At 35.1% G+C, this 18998-nt stretch overlaps 4 protein-coding genes across 4 annotated transcripts; 1 reads left to right on the top strand and 3 right to left on the bottom strand.

Moving 5' to 3' along the window:
- Positions 1 to 357: 357 nt before the first annotated feature.
- On the bottom strand, positions 358 to 2833 carry LOC114364308 (uncharacterized). The gene is made up of 2 exons (XM_028320413.1): positions 1911 to 2833; positions 358 to 1617 (listed from the first exon to the last, which is right to left on the bottom strand). The coding sequence occupies exons 1-2, from the start codon at positions 1989 to 1991 to the stop codon at positions 406 to 408; spliced, it is 1293 nt and encodes a 430-aa protein (XP_028176214.1). The 5' UTR covers positions 1992 to 2833; the 3' UTR covers positions 358 to 405.
- LOC114364307 (uncharacterized) lies at positions 2609 to 6680 on the bottom strand. The gene is made up of 6 exons (XM_028320412.1): positions 6397 to 6680; positions 5966 to 6035; positions 5387 to 5690; positions 3360 to 3663; positions 3175 to 3244; positions 2609 to 3015 (listed from the first exon to the last, which is right to left on the bottom strand). Exons 1-6 carry the CDS (start codon positions 6640 to 6642, stop codon positions 2711 to 2713), a joined length of 1299 nt encoding a protein of 432 aa, XP_028176213.1. The 5' UTR covers positions 6643 to 6680; the 3' UTR covers positions 2609 to 2710.
- A 947-nt stretch (positions 6681 to 7627) lies between these two features.
- LOC114364316 (uncharacterized) lies at positions 7628 to 8322 on the top strand. Its single transcript, XM_028320429.1, has one exon. The coding sequence runs from the start codon at positions 7727 to 7729 to the stop codon at positions 8180 to 8182; it is 456 nt and encodes a 151-aa protein (XP_028176230.1). The 5' UTR covers positions 7628 to 7726; the 3' UTR covers positions 8183 to 8322.
- Positions 8323 to 15547: 7225 nt separating this feature from the next.
- LOC114364309 (phosphatidylinositol N-acetylglucosaminyltransferase subunit H) lies at positions 15548 to 18540 on the bottom strand. The gene is made up of 4 exons (XM_028320415.1): positions 18187 to 18540; positions 17848 to 17972; positions 16550 to 16633; positions 15548 to 16314 (listed from the first exon to the last, which is right to left on the bottom strand). The coding sequence occupies exons 1-4, from the start codon at positions 18467 to 18469 to the stop codon at positions 16204 to 16206; spliced, it is 603 nt and encodes a 200-aa protein (XP_028176216.1). The 5' UTR covers positions 18470 to 18540; the 3' UTR covers positions 15548 to 16203.
- Between the last annotated feature and the right edge of the window lie 458 nt (positions 18541 to 18998).

Raw genomic sequence — 18998 nt, 5'->3', positions numbered from 1 at the left:
CTTGCATTAACATTCCACATCTGCTTTGCGTTTCAGTGAATGACCAGTAACAATTCTCTTTGCTCGTGATGATGTCTTACGGATGCAGGGGACTGTGTACTTGATAGGTATTGCCCTACTTTTGGGAAATTGTGACGTAGTAGGTAGCTAGTGCGAGGATAAGATAGGAAGCGATTCTGGAAAGTATAGGTACTTTGATAAAGGATTTACATATTTAATAACTTAACTGAGTTTAATCTTTTTATAGTAGGTATTTTGCTCGAAGTTGAAGAATCATTCAATGTTTAGATAGGCTGTTTGTTATCTGTTTACCATATACAAAGGAATAGTCAGCAAATAATCGATGAAAACAATATGTAAACCAAGAAGTTTATTAAACAAACAGTTAAGTGTACATTCTCTGAGCTAATCTTCTATAAGTTTCTTTAGATTCATCTCCTCAGCTAGCATATCACCGTAGTCGCCGATATCCGAAGGCCTAAGAGTGTTCATCATTACGTTAACTTCAGGTTTAATGGTAGATTCTTTATCAGTATTAATTTCTTTATCAGCAAATCCATTAGACTCGCGTTGCTTTAACACGTTTAATCGCCTCCCACATTTACACTCAGCATCACCCTTGTTGATTCGGCCGTTCAAATACTGCTTCGTTGATTTTAATACACAATTGCTATAATTACAATTGTTGTTCTTTACATTCATCCGGTCATTCGTAACTTGAACTTCCAGCGACTCTTTCAAATACCTATCCAGAAGTTTGTTTATTTCAATATTATTATTTTCGTTAATAAGCTTTTTAAGAATACTATCAGTGCCCTTTCCTAGCTCATCAGGTTTACTGAATTGAGGTATACTTCTTTGATAACCATAAGGTGTTGGAAAACCGTAGTTGTCGTAATATGCCATAGCAAACTGGCGAGATATGTCTAAAGGCTGATTGGGATCCTGCAAGTTTCTGTTCAGAGATGGGTAATTTTGTTGAGATGGAACAGATATCGGCCATTGTTGGTTTTCTTTTTCAGATGTATGGACGGGCCTCAAAAGAGGCGGTTTCAGAAGTTCTACGTATTCCCGTTGCTCATCTGTAACTTTGTTAAGTGGCCTACTTTTTGGCATCCCAAAATCATGTTTATTTTCATTGGTTAGCTCCTTGTTTGTTTCCTGATAATCACTTGCTGGCGGGAAATACAAATTATTGGTTTCTACTCGACCAATATTTGCTTCAAAGTATTCATTTTTTGGCTTCGGAATATTAAATGCAGAAGTGTGTTTAACTGGATACTGAACATAATCATCACCGTTAGGTATCAAAGACTTGTAAGTTTCCCTTATCAGATCTTGCGAAGTATAAAGTTGGTTCACAACTGGAGTTTTGAATTTCTGGTTGATGTAAATAAACGATCGCTCATTTACGTTATTGTGTTTCGTGGTATCTTGATCGTACAACTCGTTGTCTTTTATACGATTGCGATTTGTTTCAAGGTCGATTTTCTTTTCATTGTGCGTCCGAAAAGGTAAGACAATAAAGCCTGTATCTTCTTGAAGTGTGGCTCTTTTTGCTTCTTCAGATTCTTTCCCATTGTTATCAGCTAAAATCGCGTGGTTATCATCTATGAGCTGTGAAATAAAATATAACTTACTGACTGACCGTTGTTAAAATAATATTTTTTCTATAATCAATTATTTGACATTTTTCTGTAATCAGGTATTTTGTATTATTTGATTTTTAAACCATTTTAAATCAGATTCTAAGAACTATTTTGATGACATAAATAGCACTGATTCCTTTGTGTTACCTTTTCTCAATATTATATGAAACTGAATGACTTTCTTTTCAATTCCAAGCAAACAGAATTGGAAATAAAGTGCATTTAATACTTTTATATAGTAATGACGTCGCTGCTACTCACCTCCAGAACTCCCGAGGGAACAATAAATCCGGAAGCAAGTCCAATACACAAGGAAACTAAAACAACAAACGCATTTCTCATTTTCCACGAAATAACGGCGCAAATAATAAAAATGTGTCGGACTGCACTGATAAATATTTATAAAACAAAACGTACGCTTACAACGGGATACAGAGTTGGAATAAGAAATTATTATTGACAATAGCTGTGTGGCATTCTAAACAAACAAACAAATGGTGATCTTTTTAAACAAACAATGTGATTGTGGTATCCATCAGCTAAATAAATGCAACGTTCGGTTGGCATATTTGCTTTGTGGATGAAATGTAACAGCCGATATCAGATGAAATAATTTTCAATGTACTTATTTTGGATAGGGCTTATCAACGCATTGATTACGTAACCATTTGAGATGTTTCTTAGATTGTAGGTGTCATCAATTGCTATACTAACCATTGTTACTTATTAGATAATCTTATCAGACTTTCAAAATTACTTACAAACAAGTAAATGTATTTAAAAAGGTTTAAAAGTTCTCGTAATATTCAATCAAGTAGAATTTCTTCAGAATCGTGGAAAAAGATCAGTATTGGCTAAATAATGAACTCGATATTAAATTCTGAAAATTACGTAATGTATTTAAATTATTATGTTTTATTATTATGTCAGTGTAAGGCAAAATTAAATGAAATCCAATATTATGTTTACAATTTTAATAAATTGCAGAAAAGTCTCTCACTTAGTATTTCAGTTTGTCAAGTAGGTGTAAATATTTTACCTATCACCATATTAAATAAACTTCAGTTCTGTCCAAAGATGGCGGACAGTTGCTCCAAGAACACTGTTATGTCGATGCCATTGTCAGCCAAAGTCTGGACCTCAGCAAGGAACTGCTCGTTAGCCCATAGAGCGGAGTACACCTGGTTCCACTCCTCGCTCTGCAGACCCTCGACGGCAGTTCTGAAGTCCTCATCCTCAGCCATTTTCTGGTTGAAGAGGGCAGTCAACTTCTCCTTAGGGTACACAGCGTAGCAATCTCTTATGAAGGATGTGAAGTCGCGACCGCTGACGCTGTGGCGCGTTTTCTTGACGTTAACCGTTATGCCTGTAAAAAAATATTGTGATTAATTAATAGTGGTCTAATGGTTAATTTTCAACTTTCAAAATTCTAGTCTTTTAAAATTAACGGTGGGACACCAAATTATTAAATCAAAGCATGTTAATGTTACATTGTCATTTAAAATACAAAAAATAATAATCTTACCCAACATATCGTTCAAATCATCGATGAAGTAATAAACATCAATGCCATGGCTATTTAAATATTCCAGTACCTGAAATTTATAAGAACTATAGAATAAACTATAGTACGAATTTTATAAGAACTATAGAATAAACTACTGAAATTTTAGAAGTAATGGGAAAATCTATGGTGGTAAAAATACTCACAGCCTTAAATTCAGGAAGCGATTCCATTTCATACACGAGCTCCTTAAAACTGCCAGTCTGCATGTAGTCAAGTGTGTTCATGAACTCCTCAAACTCGAGGTAGTGTCCAACAATATGCATCAGATCCGAAATAGATTCTTCCTCAATCAGCTCAATGAAGTCTTCGTAATGTTCATGAAATTGCTTTCTTGGTTGAGGACCTGGAGCCCCCAAAGCAACCGTGATCAAAGTAACAAGAACTAAGAACTTCATGGTTGTGGTTTCTTGAACTGATACTAATTTTGACAGAATACCAGCTTTTATACTGAAAAATTCACCAGATAATATCTCGTAACTTAATCATGACATATGGATACGATGTTTCCTGTTTCAAAGACCATTACCGAGAATTAAGATTAGAAACAGATAGATTCTCATGAATCATATCATACTCTCGAGAGATAGTGACATATTTTTAGAGCACTATGCAGGGTGGAAACGATAAGTGATCTCGCTCGATTGTTACTAAACTATACAAGATATCAATAAACTAGTTATTGATCCTGAAAGTGCTTCATGAGTTCTATCAAATGGTATTAATAATAGGTTACAGTATAAACTAGATCTATCCGAAAATTCAATGTTTCCAGCTTCCATACATTTTGTAAAGTCACATTATTTTTAAAACTACACATGATATCGTAAAACAGAATACTGATTGTAAAAGTGCTTCACAAGTTCTATCCAATAGTATCAAATAATAGGTTACAGAATAAAATTCAATGTTTCCTTCTTCCATACATTTAGTAGGTACTACCACATTCATGACACTCATCTCTTTACAATATTATAGCAAGTAAAGCCTAAAACTAATGTTTTCCATGAATAATTTTAAATAAGGATACAATTTACGAGTTTATTTTAAGAGTTTATTATTAAATAAAAAAATACACTTCTAATATTGTGTGGCTGGCATACATTTAGTATGAAAGCTGGAAACATTGAATTTTCAGATAGATCCAGTTTATTCTGTAACCTATTATTGGTACCGTTTGAAAAAGCTCATGAAGCACTTTCAGGATCAGTAACCAGTTTTTCAATATCTTGTATAGTTTAGAAATAATCGAGGGAAATCACTTAACGTTTACACCCTGTATATTTAAGGTGAAGATAATCCTCATGTTTAGTTGTGATAAAAACTGGTTCGTACAGTCAGTAATAGAAAAATTATATTTTTAATGGGTAGGTAAGTACTATCGGCAACAGTCTTAACTGCTCATTGCCGGTCAATCGCCAAAGAATCACCACCATTTGATGAGAGCGAGAGCAAAAACGGAAATGGATAGTTAACACTGTGGACGATAGTACTCGTAGAACCAGTAGAACTGTCTCAGTAATTTCAACATTATGTAACTTACCAAACTAACATAAGAAGTTTACAGTAATTACTCGGTTCATAGAAATTATGGTGATAATGTTAATTGGGCATTTTGGTTTGCAAGATTGGCAAAAAAAATTATACAAATTTTTATTCGCAGCATCGCCACTACAAAGCCAGTCTGTCGCAGTAAGTCTACATACTGTGCTCAAAAACATGGTCATAAAATTCTAACAATTTATCCACAAAGTTATACCTACTCATAAGTTATAAGTATTTTTGTTGATCTACATAGAATTCTAAAGAGATATCTATAAGCAAAATTAAAATACAGTTTAAACCTAAATAAATATTTAATAACCTACTGATTATTTCAGCGCTGTTTTTTAGTTTACAGGTGGTTTTATTTATTAATCTGCCATCATTTAGTTAATTAATAGAACTACCGACTCACTTAAGATCCATTATTGTAAGCTAAGTAAACATAATTTAAGAAAATCCATTTTATGTCATGCAATAAATTATTGAGATCTTTCAGGAATTCAAACAGGCACTCTTGTATGAAGAAGAAGTGATAGTGTACGTTGTGTAACGTAGGTGAATAAAACATTGAGTCTGTGTAGAAAACTTTTATTAGTGGATCATTTAACAATCCCTCTACAACCAGATTTAGTTCTGGCCGAAGACAGCGACGAGCTCGTCAAGGAGGACTTTGACATCTACGCCATTTGCATTGAGGGTGTTGACCTCAGACAGGAACTGCTCGTTCTCCCATAGAGCAGACCAGACCTGCGCCCACTCGTCGCTTTGGAGACCCTCGATGGCGGCCTTGAAGTCGTCGTCCTCAGCCAACTTCTGGTCGAAGAGAGCTACCAACTTGCTCTTGGGGAATTCGGAGATGCAGTCCTGGATGAAGGCGGAGAAGTCACGGCCGCTGAGGGTGTGACGGGCCTTGCGCTGGGGTGGTCCAGTTTCTGAAATTATAATAATGTTTATTTAAATGTGGATTTGGGGAAAATATCTGCGATCGGGATATTTTTAAGAATCAAAATCATTAACGCAAGTTGGTAGAAGTAGAAAATTAGATATTATGTAACAAGTATCATGTAAGTATCAAGTAAGATGATACAGTACCTACTATACTCTCTCGTACAGAGAAATAAATAATACCTATAATTGAGAGCTAATAAAATTAAATAATGATTTCTTCCTTTCTGATAATAAAGCATATTCATTAAATTACACTTACCCAACATCTCGTTGATTAAATCGATGAAGTAGTGGATGTCAATGCTGTGGCCCTCCAAGAAGTCTAGCACCTGAAAATTTACAAATGCAATAACGTAAATATGTGTTAAAATTATGCAACATAAAATGGACAAACGTAATTAAGAGCACGAGTCGTGATTTTTTAATTTTCTAAGTGCCACTTAAGGCTGTTCCCTACAACGATCTAATCTATTTACTCGTAGTGAGATGCTGATTTGAGTAACAGTGACGTATATCCAAGAAGAAGTTGAAGTCGCTTAAGTATGCGGGGAGATTACAAAAGACGAATTCAAAATTAAAATAAGGTAATTCTCTGCATTATTAATTAAGCAATAAATCTAACCCAAGATCCCTTTCCACCAATGTTCCATAATAAAGTATGAACTCATAATAAAAGTATTAAACACTCACAGCCTTGAATTCGGGCAGCTCCTCCATCTCATAGATGAGGTTCTTGAAGTTGTTTGTTGCGAGGTAGTCCAGGGTCTGCGTGAACTCTTCGAACTCCAGGTAGTGCTCCATGAGGTGGTCCAAGTCATGGCCAGCTTCATCGAAAATCAGGTCGATGAAGTCTTCAAAGTTCTCATGGAAAACCTTCCTCGGCTGAGGAGCGGCGAAGGCTACAGCCACCAGGGCGAACAGAACCAAGAACTTCATGTTGGAGCTTGGATCGAAATGATACTGGATTGGGTAAGCTGACATATTTTATAGTAACGAATTGAGAGGAAGATAAGATTACGTGTACAGTTAAGATCATGTGAGTGTCTGATAGGCATGCTGGAAAATTGTGATCGAAAAATCAAGTAATTGAATGTACGAGCATGAGTATGCCTTTTAACCTGCCAGCCTGTAAAATATAAAAGATTTTTTTTATGCATAACAAGGCAGGTATTTGACGACAATCGCACCTGATGTGAAGTGGGATGATATTTCAGCAAATATCGCATTTCTTCGAAGCTTGGTAATTAAAAGTTGATTGTAATATTTTTTTTATTTGCTTTAATTTACTTCAATTTATGGAACTGTAAAGATCTCTTGAAAATAGTTTTAGTTGGTAGTTCTTAGATTGGACTATTCAGATATAAAAATAATTTAAAAATATGTATTGTCATAATACTCATGTATAACGTTACAAATTGTGTTACAAATCCCAAAATAACTCGACCCCTCTGAAGCTCGCCGTCCCATAAATAAATTAGGTCCTAGTTGGCTGGATGACTGAAAGTTAATTTCCACAGTCACATTTCACGTGGTTTCAGGCATAGCTAGTGACCAAATCAAGAATTTTTAGCTGTAGGGAAAACCTGTGGTTCAACAAAAAACAGGAACTAATAACTAAAAATTAAAAGGAAAATACGTAATCTGATCATCAATCAAAAAGTTTTGTTATTTCGATTTTATTTATTTATTTTATAGGAAAACAAACAGCATTCTATAAACACACATAGATTTTATTACATTTATTTACTTACTCAAATACTAAAGTTCTGATCCGCAAATTATTATTAATTAAAATGAAGACAGTCGTTAACTGCGCAGTGTAACTTATTTATTTAACCTTCAACTATAACATCATTATAATAAAGATCAAAACAGCTTCCACTCATTATAAAATAAAAGTGGGTAGTTCCTGTTCATGCACTTCAAGCTGTCAATCGCTAAATCAACTGCAGAACGTGACTTATTCCAGCAACTAAAACATCACCGATTTAAAGTGCCTGATAATATCGTTAGAAACAAAATGGGTGACGCCGAAAAAACCACAGAAGACTCCATTTTATCAGCAGACGAATCAAGTACTTCTGGGTTTATTGATGATTACTCACACTTGCGTCTGTCATACCATAGGGACATGGATGAGTCATGGGAAATTGTGGAGATGTCGTCATGGGAAATTGTGGAGATGTCACAAGATGAAGCTGAAGTTTCTAATGTGAGTGACAAAACTGATGATGCAAGTGACGCGCGGCAGAAACTCCGGGAATTTTGGATCTCACAGATGCCGGATTTGCCCCACCCTTCAGTGACCATGGCCTCGATTATATCGTCAGCTTCGCAGAAGATGGGAATGGTTCAGCTGAAGTACAGCGATAGGAGTGAGCCGGGGCAAATTTCACAGAATGAAAGTCAACCCTCGCCGAATAGGTTCTCCCCACAACGCCGGTCTACGTTGAATTGCAAGGGGTTGCCGAAATAAATGCGTATTAATTCTTTAAAGTGGTTAAAACAAAAACTGAAGTGAATTTTGTAATTTTAATTAAAATAAGTTATAAATTTTAATTAGCGGTTAATGTAATTAATAGTGAAATGTATCCAGTTTAATTGAGTGTGCATATTGTGTATTTTAAACTTGTTGTAACTTTGTACATTAATAATTAAATTAAATCTACAAAAAGTGTTCAGTTCATTTTAAGTAACAAGGTTCCAAAACCTTAATTAAGCAAACGTTAGTAATTCTTTTATTTAATTCTCATAATAAAAGTATCCAATTTGTTCTTAACTATAAGTTATTAAGTTAGGTTACTTCAGGAAATAAGTACCTACCTAATTTCAAATGCCTGAAAGCTTTTTAGGCTTGACACAATTTTATCAATTTTCTATTATTTGAATACTGATTACCTACACATTATAATCTATTTTTTATATTTGCACAGAGCAGTGTAAGTTGAGTTTATCTTTCTAAAAAGTTTCTTCAATGGTGTCTAGGTACATGCAAGGGAAAATGAATATTAGTTTAAAAGTACCTACCTAATAATTAAGTAAACTTTAAGTTCGCCGTTATCAAGGAACTTTTGAAAGACTACAACAAATAGGTACTCATTAATATACTATGCTACAACTAACAAGTTATTTAATAATTTTATTCACATTTTTAGTCGTAATGAACAATATTGCACAGTGGTTCCCATGCCAAGAAGCGCAGAAAACATAATAATTAATGGCGCGATGATTTCCCCGCGGTCGCGGCGAGCACTGCAACTACATAGTGGTTGTGAAACACCATTGTTTTTCATGTTTCAAATATTTTCAATTTGGAGCTTTTAATTTCTGGTAAAATGAGAATGCTAGGCTATAAGTTTCCTTTATTCACCATAATCTCTCATTTACATTACAGATATTTGTTTAATAACAAAACTCACGAGGTTTTAAATCTGCATGTCTCTGAAAATGGATACTATTAAGAAAATCAAATAGTTTGAAAAATAACCTAACTACTAAAAATTTTGTAACTTCAGGAATCACTGACCTGAAATCTGTAGCATCACAGGTAGCATCAAGATTTAAAAACACCAATAAATAAAATCAACTGCTAAGCTATATTATTTCTAAAGATTAGGTCCCCGTCCCCAGTCCGAGGGGACCGTTAACTCTCATACGAAACAGTGAAATAATGGAATCCTAAAATTCCCCCGTCTGGGAACACTATTTATAAGGTTTTAAGTTAAAACAAACTGTCAAACAAGTGCCCGCGGGAGCGAAGTTTCGAATCGGCCCCAACTTTGCGACATGTCCTTTATATCTGATTTTAGAGACCATTGTGGAGGGAGCCGATTCTTTCCACTACAGTGGGTAAATAAAAATGTATATCGTAGATGTAAATAAAGAATCGTGGAGGTGATGGTTGCAGCAACCATGTTGATAGGTATACATATTTTTATTTTATTTTATTTTTTTGGCCCTAATTTTGCGAGGATTCCGTCAACTGGGACCGCAATTAACTGGGACCGCGGTCCCAGTCGCCGGATGCGTAAAAATTAAATAATTTTCTTCCGGCGACTGGGACCACTCATGGATTATAGTACTGTACCAATTTTGGATTGAATAATATTTTCTTTTAAGTTATCTATGAGTGGTCCCAGTCGCCGGACGAAAATTATTATTTTTTTATGGATCCGGCGACTGGGACCGCGGTCCTAGTTAATTGCGGTCCCAGTCGCCGGAAGCCTCAATTTTGCGACATGTTCTTTGTATCTGATTTTAGAAACCATTGTCGAAGGAACCGTTACTTTCCAATTCAAACAAAATACAAATGTTGAGGTATTATCGCAGAAACCTTTTAAATATTAGGCTTATGTTGTGTATGTGTACGAAGAAACAGTAAACACCTTGTATATCAATACGTGTTTTATTTGACTTTGTTACAATTTACAATTATTATTTAATGTACGACCAATATGGAGTGCAGTCCAGAGTAAATCCGTGGGCGGAACCGGAAACCGCTAAGTTGTCAAGTCCGAGATGCAATAGCGATAGGGCTATAGTCCTAGATGTATTTGAGATAGGGCGGTATCCAGTGGCCAACAGCTTAAAACAAAAAAATAGGTATAATTATGAAGTTCGCCCGTTCGTTTCAGCCATATTATAACGTCTTCTGCTGGAAAAAGGCCTCCCACAGTGATTTCCACAACGACTGATCCTGCGCTGCCCGTATCTCGGTTGGTACTTCCCAGATACATCTATGAAGTTACAAAATGTATACTTAGACTTTATGAAACTTTGCTTCAAGCAAATTAGATGCTTAGATGGTACTTTAGTCTAGGGGAGCAATCTCTCAGTCGCACTTCATACAAACAAAAATAAAGCCTAAGAAGTAAATCCATTTTGTTCATTGGTTTAGAATAAGATCGTCGCCATATTCTGTCGCTAAACTGTAGATCTGCTTATCTACGCGGCTCATTTCGACTCGGAAAATAAAATCGGATTATATTCATCGGAAATCGGTAAAACGCTCGAGCGGTTCCCCGCGCCCTTGGGACTGCAAAACATCGAGACATCCGATGTCCGATTACGGATTACGTAAATCGTCCATACAGATTTACATAATAAGGATGCAGACTCTTAAAAACGGTTGGTATTATTTTCCCTCCCGTTTATATTTGGTTCGGTGAAAATGCGTGGAAAATGGACAAGGCTTTTCTCGTACCTGATTGTTGTTTGTCAATTTTGTTATTGCATAGAAGACTTACGCCCGTAATACTACGAGTTATACCTCATAGTAATGACAAACATTACTATGAGGTCTCACAGTGCGCGTGGACGCACAGGATGACACACGAACCAATTACAGAGCTCTATTCAACGCTGTGCGTTCGTTCGATATGCTGCTTCACATGCAGGCATCGTTTGTGAATACGGGTGTTATTATGTTTTGGAAGACATTTATGCTTCCGTTAGTAATCTATGATTATTATAAATGCAAAGTAAGAATTTTGCTATCAGTCAGTCGCCTTTTCTCGCCTAAGCCCCTGAACCAATTTATATTGTACCTAGAGAAAAACATCATTATCCAATTTCTTGTCGCGATCATAGACCCGATAAAACAAAGGGGATAAAAGGGATGTAAGTTTTTATAAACAAATGTGATACTGCGGGTAAAGTAAGCAATAAAAACAATAATTGGAAACACATACAGCATTTAGGCACCATCTTATTATAACTTTGACAAACGTCAAAAATCTGTCAAACTCCATACAAGAAGCACCTTTTAGTAGGGTTCCGTAGTCCTGACAAGGAACCCTTATTGTTAATGTTACGGTTAATTTATGATGGTGCAACTCAGCCTAAGTATAGTCCCAAAACAAGTTCACAAATCGGTCGACGACTATCATAAGTATAAGGTTTCTTTATTACCTCACGCAAATATTAAGACGTTCGACTACCGATTACGCAAATCGGCCATACAATCTCCATAATGAGGATGCAGCCTCTGAAAAGAGCGGTCGGTATTAGAATACGGAATTTGCATATAGATCGTATGCGTGCCCATCAATCAACCGCTGACTGCATTATTCCAGGTTATTGTTAGTTTTATTGATTCAGTTTCGTTGATTGATTGTTTCGGTATAAACCAAAATCTAGGTGAGTAAAAGGTCCCATCAACTGCTAAGTCAAAGTTCGAGGTAGCAATGTCAGCAGGTAGTAAACTATAAAAAGCGCGCGCGCACTTGTCACCGTGACAGTAGGTATATCTTTCACTTTTACATAAAGTACCTATCTAGAATATTCAAAATTATATAAAAGCCACGTAGAAACGAAAATAGCCTTGAACACATAATAAGATTAGGTACGTTTAAATATAACGAAATAATCATGACTTGGATATTTCCAGAAAAGAGATAAATTTTTCACGAGTATCAATCTGTTTTTACCTCAAATCGATGAGCTTTACATGACATAGGGGTCATCCATAAAGTACGTCACACGTAAAGAGGGGGGGAGGGGGTCGACAAAGTGTGACATGGTGTGACAAGGGGTGGGAGGGGTCCTAAGTTTCGTGACATCACATTTCAATTGTTTCAAATATTTGATATAATGTTGATTTCATAAAAAAAGTACTTAATTTAAATGGAAATAATAAAACTAATTTCGGAACTGCTGTTAATTTAATAATTTTTCGATGTGAAATTGCAAAATATGTGACGTCACACTAGGGAGGGGGGGGTCTCAGAAATGNGGCTCAAAAATTATGAAATTCGTGTGACGTACTTTATGGATGGCCCCATATATCATGAGTACCTACCTATAAATACTTATGTATTAGGTAATCATATTTAATTATAGGCAAATAAAAAAAGAAAAGAAAATAATTTTAATCTCAGGGACGCATCATAGTACCTAGATAGCGGCGTTTTTGCTGAAATTATAATTTAATAAATAACACTCGCACAAAGTCCCACTCTTGATACAGCAGACTACCTACTTAGTAGGTATTTCACACTTCAGTGCTAAATTCTAAACTAAGTAAGTTCTTAAAAGTAGGAAAATCCATTCCATAAGAAAAGAAAATCCTTTAAGCAGAATGTCGGCTCTCGTACCTACCTACATTTTAGATACGCTACTTAGTTGTAGTTCGAGATAACGATTTAACGAAAGAGTACTTCAAGATGTCGTTTATCTATTCGTTAACACTATCTAACGAAATTTATCAAGATATACTCTGACTATTATCGCTGATCCATCGACATAAAACCCAAACATCAAAGTTAAATCCCCCGATAAACGGAAAACGGCAGCCATGTTAGAAAATGGATGCCTACGGTAAAATGGCGGCGGGAACTAATTGATGCAGCCTCGGCTCACGAACGCACCCAAATGATTTCAATTACCTAATTAGATCGGGGCTGCGCCCTGGGAGCTGAGCCGGCTGGAAGGCGTCGGTGCTCAGTTTTGCAAATTCAAACGGAATCTCAGCTATATTTCTGCTAAAATATCCATGATTGCGTTAGTAAGAGAGTTGTTTACAATTTTCTTAATGAATATGGTGGCGCTGTTTCTTTTATTTTGAAATAACGTTTCATTTCTACCGTAGTTAGCTCAGACCTCGCCGCCTACAGTTTTTGCTAGACCTAATTCAACCTGTTCAATTCTCTATGGAATTTTGTAAATCAGCCCAACACACAGTAAATAATTTATCTAAATCGAAGAAGGTATTTTTACCTATCTACCTAGTTCTATTTCAAACTAAAAGAGGTAAAGAAGACGCTTCATGTTATTTAAATTGTGCCCTTACGAACGAAAGCGACCCCTTGCATCTCATCTTAATATAGGTATCGTTTTTCAATAAAAATATGAAAGCGAGATGAGAGTATCGGAGCATCTTTTAAGTTAAAAAGTTGGAGAGCCCCACCTTTTTAAGTTTAAGATCAAAAGCAAGGCTTCAGTGAACGAGGGTCGAGTGATGCTTGATATCAGATATCTGTGTTTTCGGCTGTGCTCCTGCAATCTATTAAGGGTACAAAATTAGCTGTCAAGGTGCAGGACGAATAAACAAAGACGAATTTTCAACAGTATAAAGACACACACATTGGTATTACAATAATTCTTGGTATGGTACCTACCTTACCTAGCTCTTCTAATAATGACGTAGTCTTATTCAACTTTAACTACAAAACAGACAGTGATTTTACAAAATCTATTTTTTGCATGGGGGTTCCTTTTAGAACGTGCTGACTGATACGTGATTTTGCAAAATTCAATAACGGGATCCACGCGTACGAAGTCGCGGGCGGCCGCTAGTATTAAGTAGTTAGGTAATATGGTCCGCCTGGAAATCGAACTCGATTAAAATATCATTGAATCAAAAGTAGATATCACTTCATCAACATAGTTAGTTGAGGCTTTTATTACCAGACAAGTATTTAAATTGCCCTTTTTAGTTTAAAAAGACGTTAAAAACTTGGAAAGGTAAGCAGTAAGCACCTAAGTTCTTTCCTGTGTTACTTAAGTAGTTCTTGTTTTCTTGCGCAATGAAACTAAAAGAGCCTCAAGGGTTAAACTGAACTCCGTGGAAACGTCAAGTTATTAAACAAAAGTAAGGAGCTAACGTATCGTTCGCTCACTAAACATACACGAAATCTCGGAAACTACTTTAATCTTACTGTGATACTGAAAGAAATTACAAATGATAGATTTTATGCCACATAGCAATTTCTGCCAGTCAACTTTGAGGTGAGTGAGACAGACAATAATTCAATGGTGGGTCCTAGTGATGGTGTTTAATTTGTTTAGCAGCAAATAAATGCTTTGAACTTATTAAAATAGAAGATTGTATTTACCCAGTATACCCAGTCAAAGACTGATGAGAATTCAGAAATTAATAGCATGCCTTGAATAATAATCTAATTTTTAACCAAACTCACTATCGACAACATTCGTAGACAGTCCCTAACACGGCTGACTGAAGTGTTAATTTGTAGTTTGTTCGTACAAACAACACAGAGAACAGGGAAGCTATGGAGCGTTGTATGCCAGGGAGTCTACTATGCAAAACAAGTCACGTATTTTCGACTCGATTGTATCACTCTTGCTCACAACCGTAACAAGGGTGAGCTAGAAAGACGGTCAAAGTCTACGAATAGCGTAGAAAATACGAAAATGGTTTTTCAGAATAAACCCCAGCTTTTGTTTTGGCATCGGCCGTGCTACAAATTGGGAAATCGGTACAGCTGCCGCGCGCTGTAGTTACAACAAGATACCGGTGACTCGAGCTTTCATTGATTTACTTTTTGTTTTCGTTGCACACGATGGAGCGGTGGAAATAATATTAAAGTGTGTGTGGAGAGATACTTAAAAAAAAAATCTTTCATGAATTCAGCAGCTGGTAGAGGATTAGCTTTAGGCTGCTTCATATGAGTTCTCAGACCCTAAGTAGGAAAGATATCTTTAAATAATTCTCCGTCTGGCGTAGGCAAGTAAATACTGAAACACTTATTTCAATGGCCGGGCGCCACGTAATGCCATAGGACTTTAATCAATAATAATGCTGGAAAAACTAAAAATGGCTTTGTAAGATAAGAGAGATAAAAGTACATATGACTTAACCTCGTATATTGTCTTCTTTTATGTACCTACATAACTATCTTTGTTGTAGATGCTCATAATTTATTACTTTCGCGATGAAATTATGTATTAAAAAACATAATTTTGTATAAATTATTTTATTTACTACTTGTAACAATAATCTAATTTAAGAAAACTTATTTATATTTGACTAGTACAACATAATATTGCAAAATTCTTACACTCTATGTAGCTATATTGTACATTCGTTGTTTGTGCAATAGAAATGCATCATTAATTTCTACATTAAAATTAATTGAACAATAGACAAATTCACAAAAAATGAGATAAATTAAAATATTAATGACCTAGGAACTTTTATAATGGAATGGAATGTTGAAATAGATTAACCGATTGAGTCCCAGACGGCATTAATTAATGTCATAACAATTGATTATTATTGTGTCTAGATTCGCGGAGCTTGAAGGATTAATATTAAATTAATAAGGTTGCCACTTGCTATGTAAGGCAATAACTATTTAACCAGCATGTTTTTATCTGGAGCAAACACTTTTATTTTAAAATTGATTGATTAATTGATTAAAATTGATTTCGATTTTTCCTACTATTTAAATAGTCTATCTATACAAATAAAGAAATTTTTGATTTTGAAAATTTCACTTCATCTTGCCTTCTTCAAGATAATATAAATCAAATTACATATAAGTTTCTTGCCTGTACAGTACATGTAAATTTTAAACTTACTTAAACAATAATCATCCTAATATTAAAGTTATCTAAACATTTATTAATTGAACATTCAAAACCACAATTGTGTTCAAAAATAACTTAAGATCAGTCCTAAAAACAGATATAAAGAAGAGATTGAAGTATTCTTCATTTAGTGCACACCAAAACATTAAGTAGTCAACAAATGCTTCAACCCATGTCACCGGCAGCTTTCTCTGGCTCTGGACAGTGCGTTTCAGTCAGCAATCTTTGCAGTTCTGAATATATGATCTCCAGCATTGCTAATCTTGGTTTTGTATACTGAAACAGAAAATTGAAGGACATAATAATATACATTGTACAGTATACACATAGGATGACCTTTTTATACAGCAAAAATGTAGCGTATTGAATAACAGTGATAACAAAATGTCAATAACATTCTTTATTGTGGAATTGATGCAAATACAATGGTAACTGCATCACACAAAAGTGGCATTGTTAAGGCAAAGGAATCCTTGGCAATGATTTCTTTACACAAAATCACAGTATGTACCTTGAATAGTGGCATTAGCTTCAACGATTCCGATTCTTGATTGCTCGTTTTTACCAACACGGTTAAGAAATAGAGGACTCGGTTCTGAAAAATAAGAAATTAATGATTAAACAAAAATAACTACACATTGGATGCACTTTTAAACAGTACATTTATTTTATTAGATACTAGCGGCCGCCCGCGACTTCGTACGCGTGGATCTCGTTTTACCCCCCCTTCATCTATCTTACGCGGTTCAGATTTTTTCATAAAAATTTTTTTCCCGCTAACTCCCGTTCCCGTGGGAATTTTGCAATATCCTGTTGTAACTAAGCTTTAAGTTTACTAAGGTACCTGCATGCCAAATTTCAAGAGTCTATCTTACGCGGTTTAGATTTTTTCATACAAATGTTTTTTCCCGCTAACTCCCGTTCACGTGGGAATTTTGCAATATACTATTGTAACTAAGCTTTAAGTTTACCAAGATACCTGCATGCCAAATTTCAAGAGTCTATCTTACGCGGTTTAGATTTTTACATTCAAATGTTTTTTCCCGCTAACTCCCGTTCCCGTGGGAATTTTGCAATATCCTGTTGTAACTAAGCTTTAAGTTTACTAAGGTACCTGCATGCCAAATTTCAAGCGTCTAACTTAAGCGGTTTAGATTTTTCATACAAAAGGATTTTCCCGCTAATTCCCGTTCCCGTGGGAATTCCTAAGTATCCTATAACCTGCCCAGGAGTATGAAGAATAATTGTACCAAGTTTCGTTAAAATCCGTCGAGTAGTTTTTGTTTCTATAAGGAACATACAGACAGACAGACAGACAGACAGACAGACAGACAGACAGACAAAAATTTTACTGATTGCATTTTTGGCATCAGTATCGATCACTAATCACCCCCTGATAGTTATTTTGAAAATATATTTCATGTACAGAATTGACCTCTCTACAGATTTATTATAAGTATAGATAAGGGTATGTACAATTTACCTATAATTTGTATTAGTATTTGAAATGTTTGTGAGTATTAATAATACTTTAATCTATATATATAAAAATGAAACCCGTTTTCCGTTGTCACGACATAACATGAAAACGGCTTGACCGATTTGGCTGATTTTTTTTTTGTAGTTTTCTAATACTCTGTACAAGGTTTTTACGGAAAAAAATATAAAGAAAATCTCTACGCTAAGGCGGTACGAAGTTCGCCGGGTCAGCTAGTTACTAATAAAAATTTATGTAATAGTTTGTTGTTCTGAATAAAAAATTTCTGAACTGAAAAAAAAACTTTAAATAAATGTAATCTTTGAACTAACCATTTTAATAACTTCATTTATTATGACATCGTCGACACTCGACCACGGCACAAAATGGTCTTCTCTCCCATACACATACTTGACGGAACTCTGTATGCCCACAGTTGGTATGACTAGCAGGATCTCTGTAATATAGAAAATGAGCTATTAAACTTTAAGAAATACACAATATTATGAGTTTCACTATTAATTTAACTTTGTCAAAAGTAATAACTCTATCTTATTATGAACAGAATAGGAATCTTGATACCAATACAGTCAATTATTAATTTCAAACTTAATTAATAGGCTTAAAGACTTGAGTATATAGGATTGAAGTGAAATGGTATTAAAAATTACCTGACTGAACACTGTGGGTTATCCAAAAGAAAACTAAAAACGACAGCACGACTATTATCACTACAATCGCAGTTAAACTTATCCGTATATAGAATATCGCAATCATATTAAATAAAATAGCCAAAAATAACGAAGCTTTAGGCCAAGACGACTTGTTAGGTTTGCTTTTGTATGAAATTGTAAATAGCCTGGAATTAGTTGCACCATTAGGAGTATCAACTTTTAATGACAGTGTAACACCATTTATATTTTCGTAATCCATCTTCTGATTAGAATTCATCATAACAGAAGCGAGATTTTAAGGTTTATGCTCAGGTTTTTTGTAATTGAAAATTGTTTACATTTTTTTTGTCAATTTGACAATTTTGACGTTTCCTCTTTCTTTTTTTCATTTCACACATTCTGAGTAGACAATGAAATCGAACATGTACAGCCAAGTTTTCTGTAATTTATTTTTCTAACTGCTTAAAATAGCTTTCCGCCCGCGGCTTCGCCCGCGTGAAAAGGGCTGTTTTAGGGTTTTCCCGGAAATTATTGGAATTTTTCTCGAATTAAAGATTAAATCCGACTCGTTTAAAAAAAACTACTCATACATTTTTATGCGGGAATTTCGATCAATGGGCATTTCGTTAGGCTTAATTTCGATAGAAAAAGAAAAAGACTTATTTTTCGCACTGGACATAATTTTCCACTTTGTTAGATCTAGACAAGTGGCATTTTTTGATAAATGCATTGAAGCAGAATTTATTAATGACATGATGGCCATTTAACTTATTTCTATCGCTTACCATGTCGTGCAAGGCATTTGCAAG

The sequence above is a fragment of the Ostrinia furnacalis genome, unplaced genomic scaffold, assembly GCF_004193835.3.
Source record: "Ostrinia furnacalis isolate ACB-3 unplaced genomic scaffold, ASM419383v2 OfSCF7368, whole genome shotgun sequence".
In the NCBI taxonomy this organism is placed as follows: Eukaryota; Metazoa; Arthropoda; class Insecta; order Lepidoptera; family Crambidae; genus Ostrinia; species Ostrinia furnacalis.
This window is presented reverse-complemented; position numbering and strand designations above follow the sequence as displayed.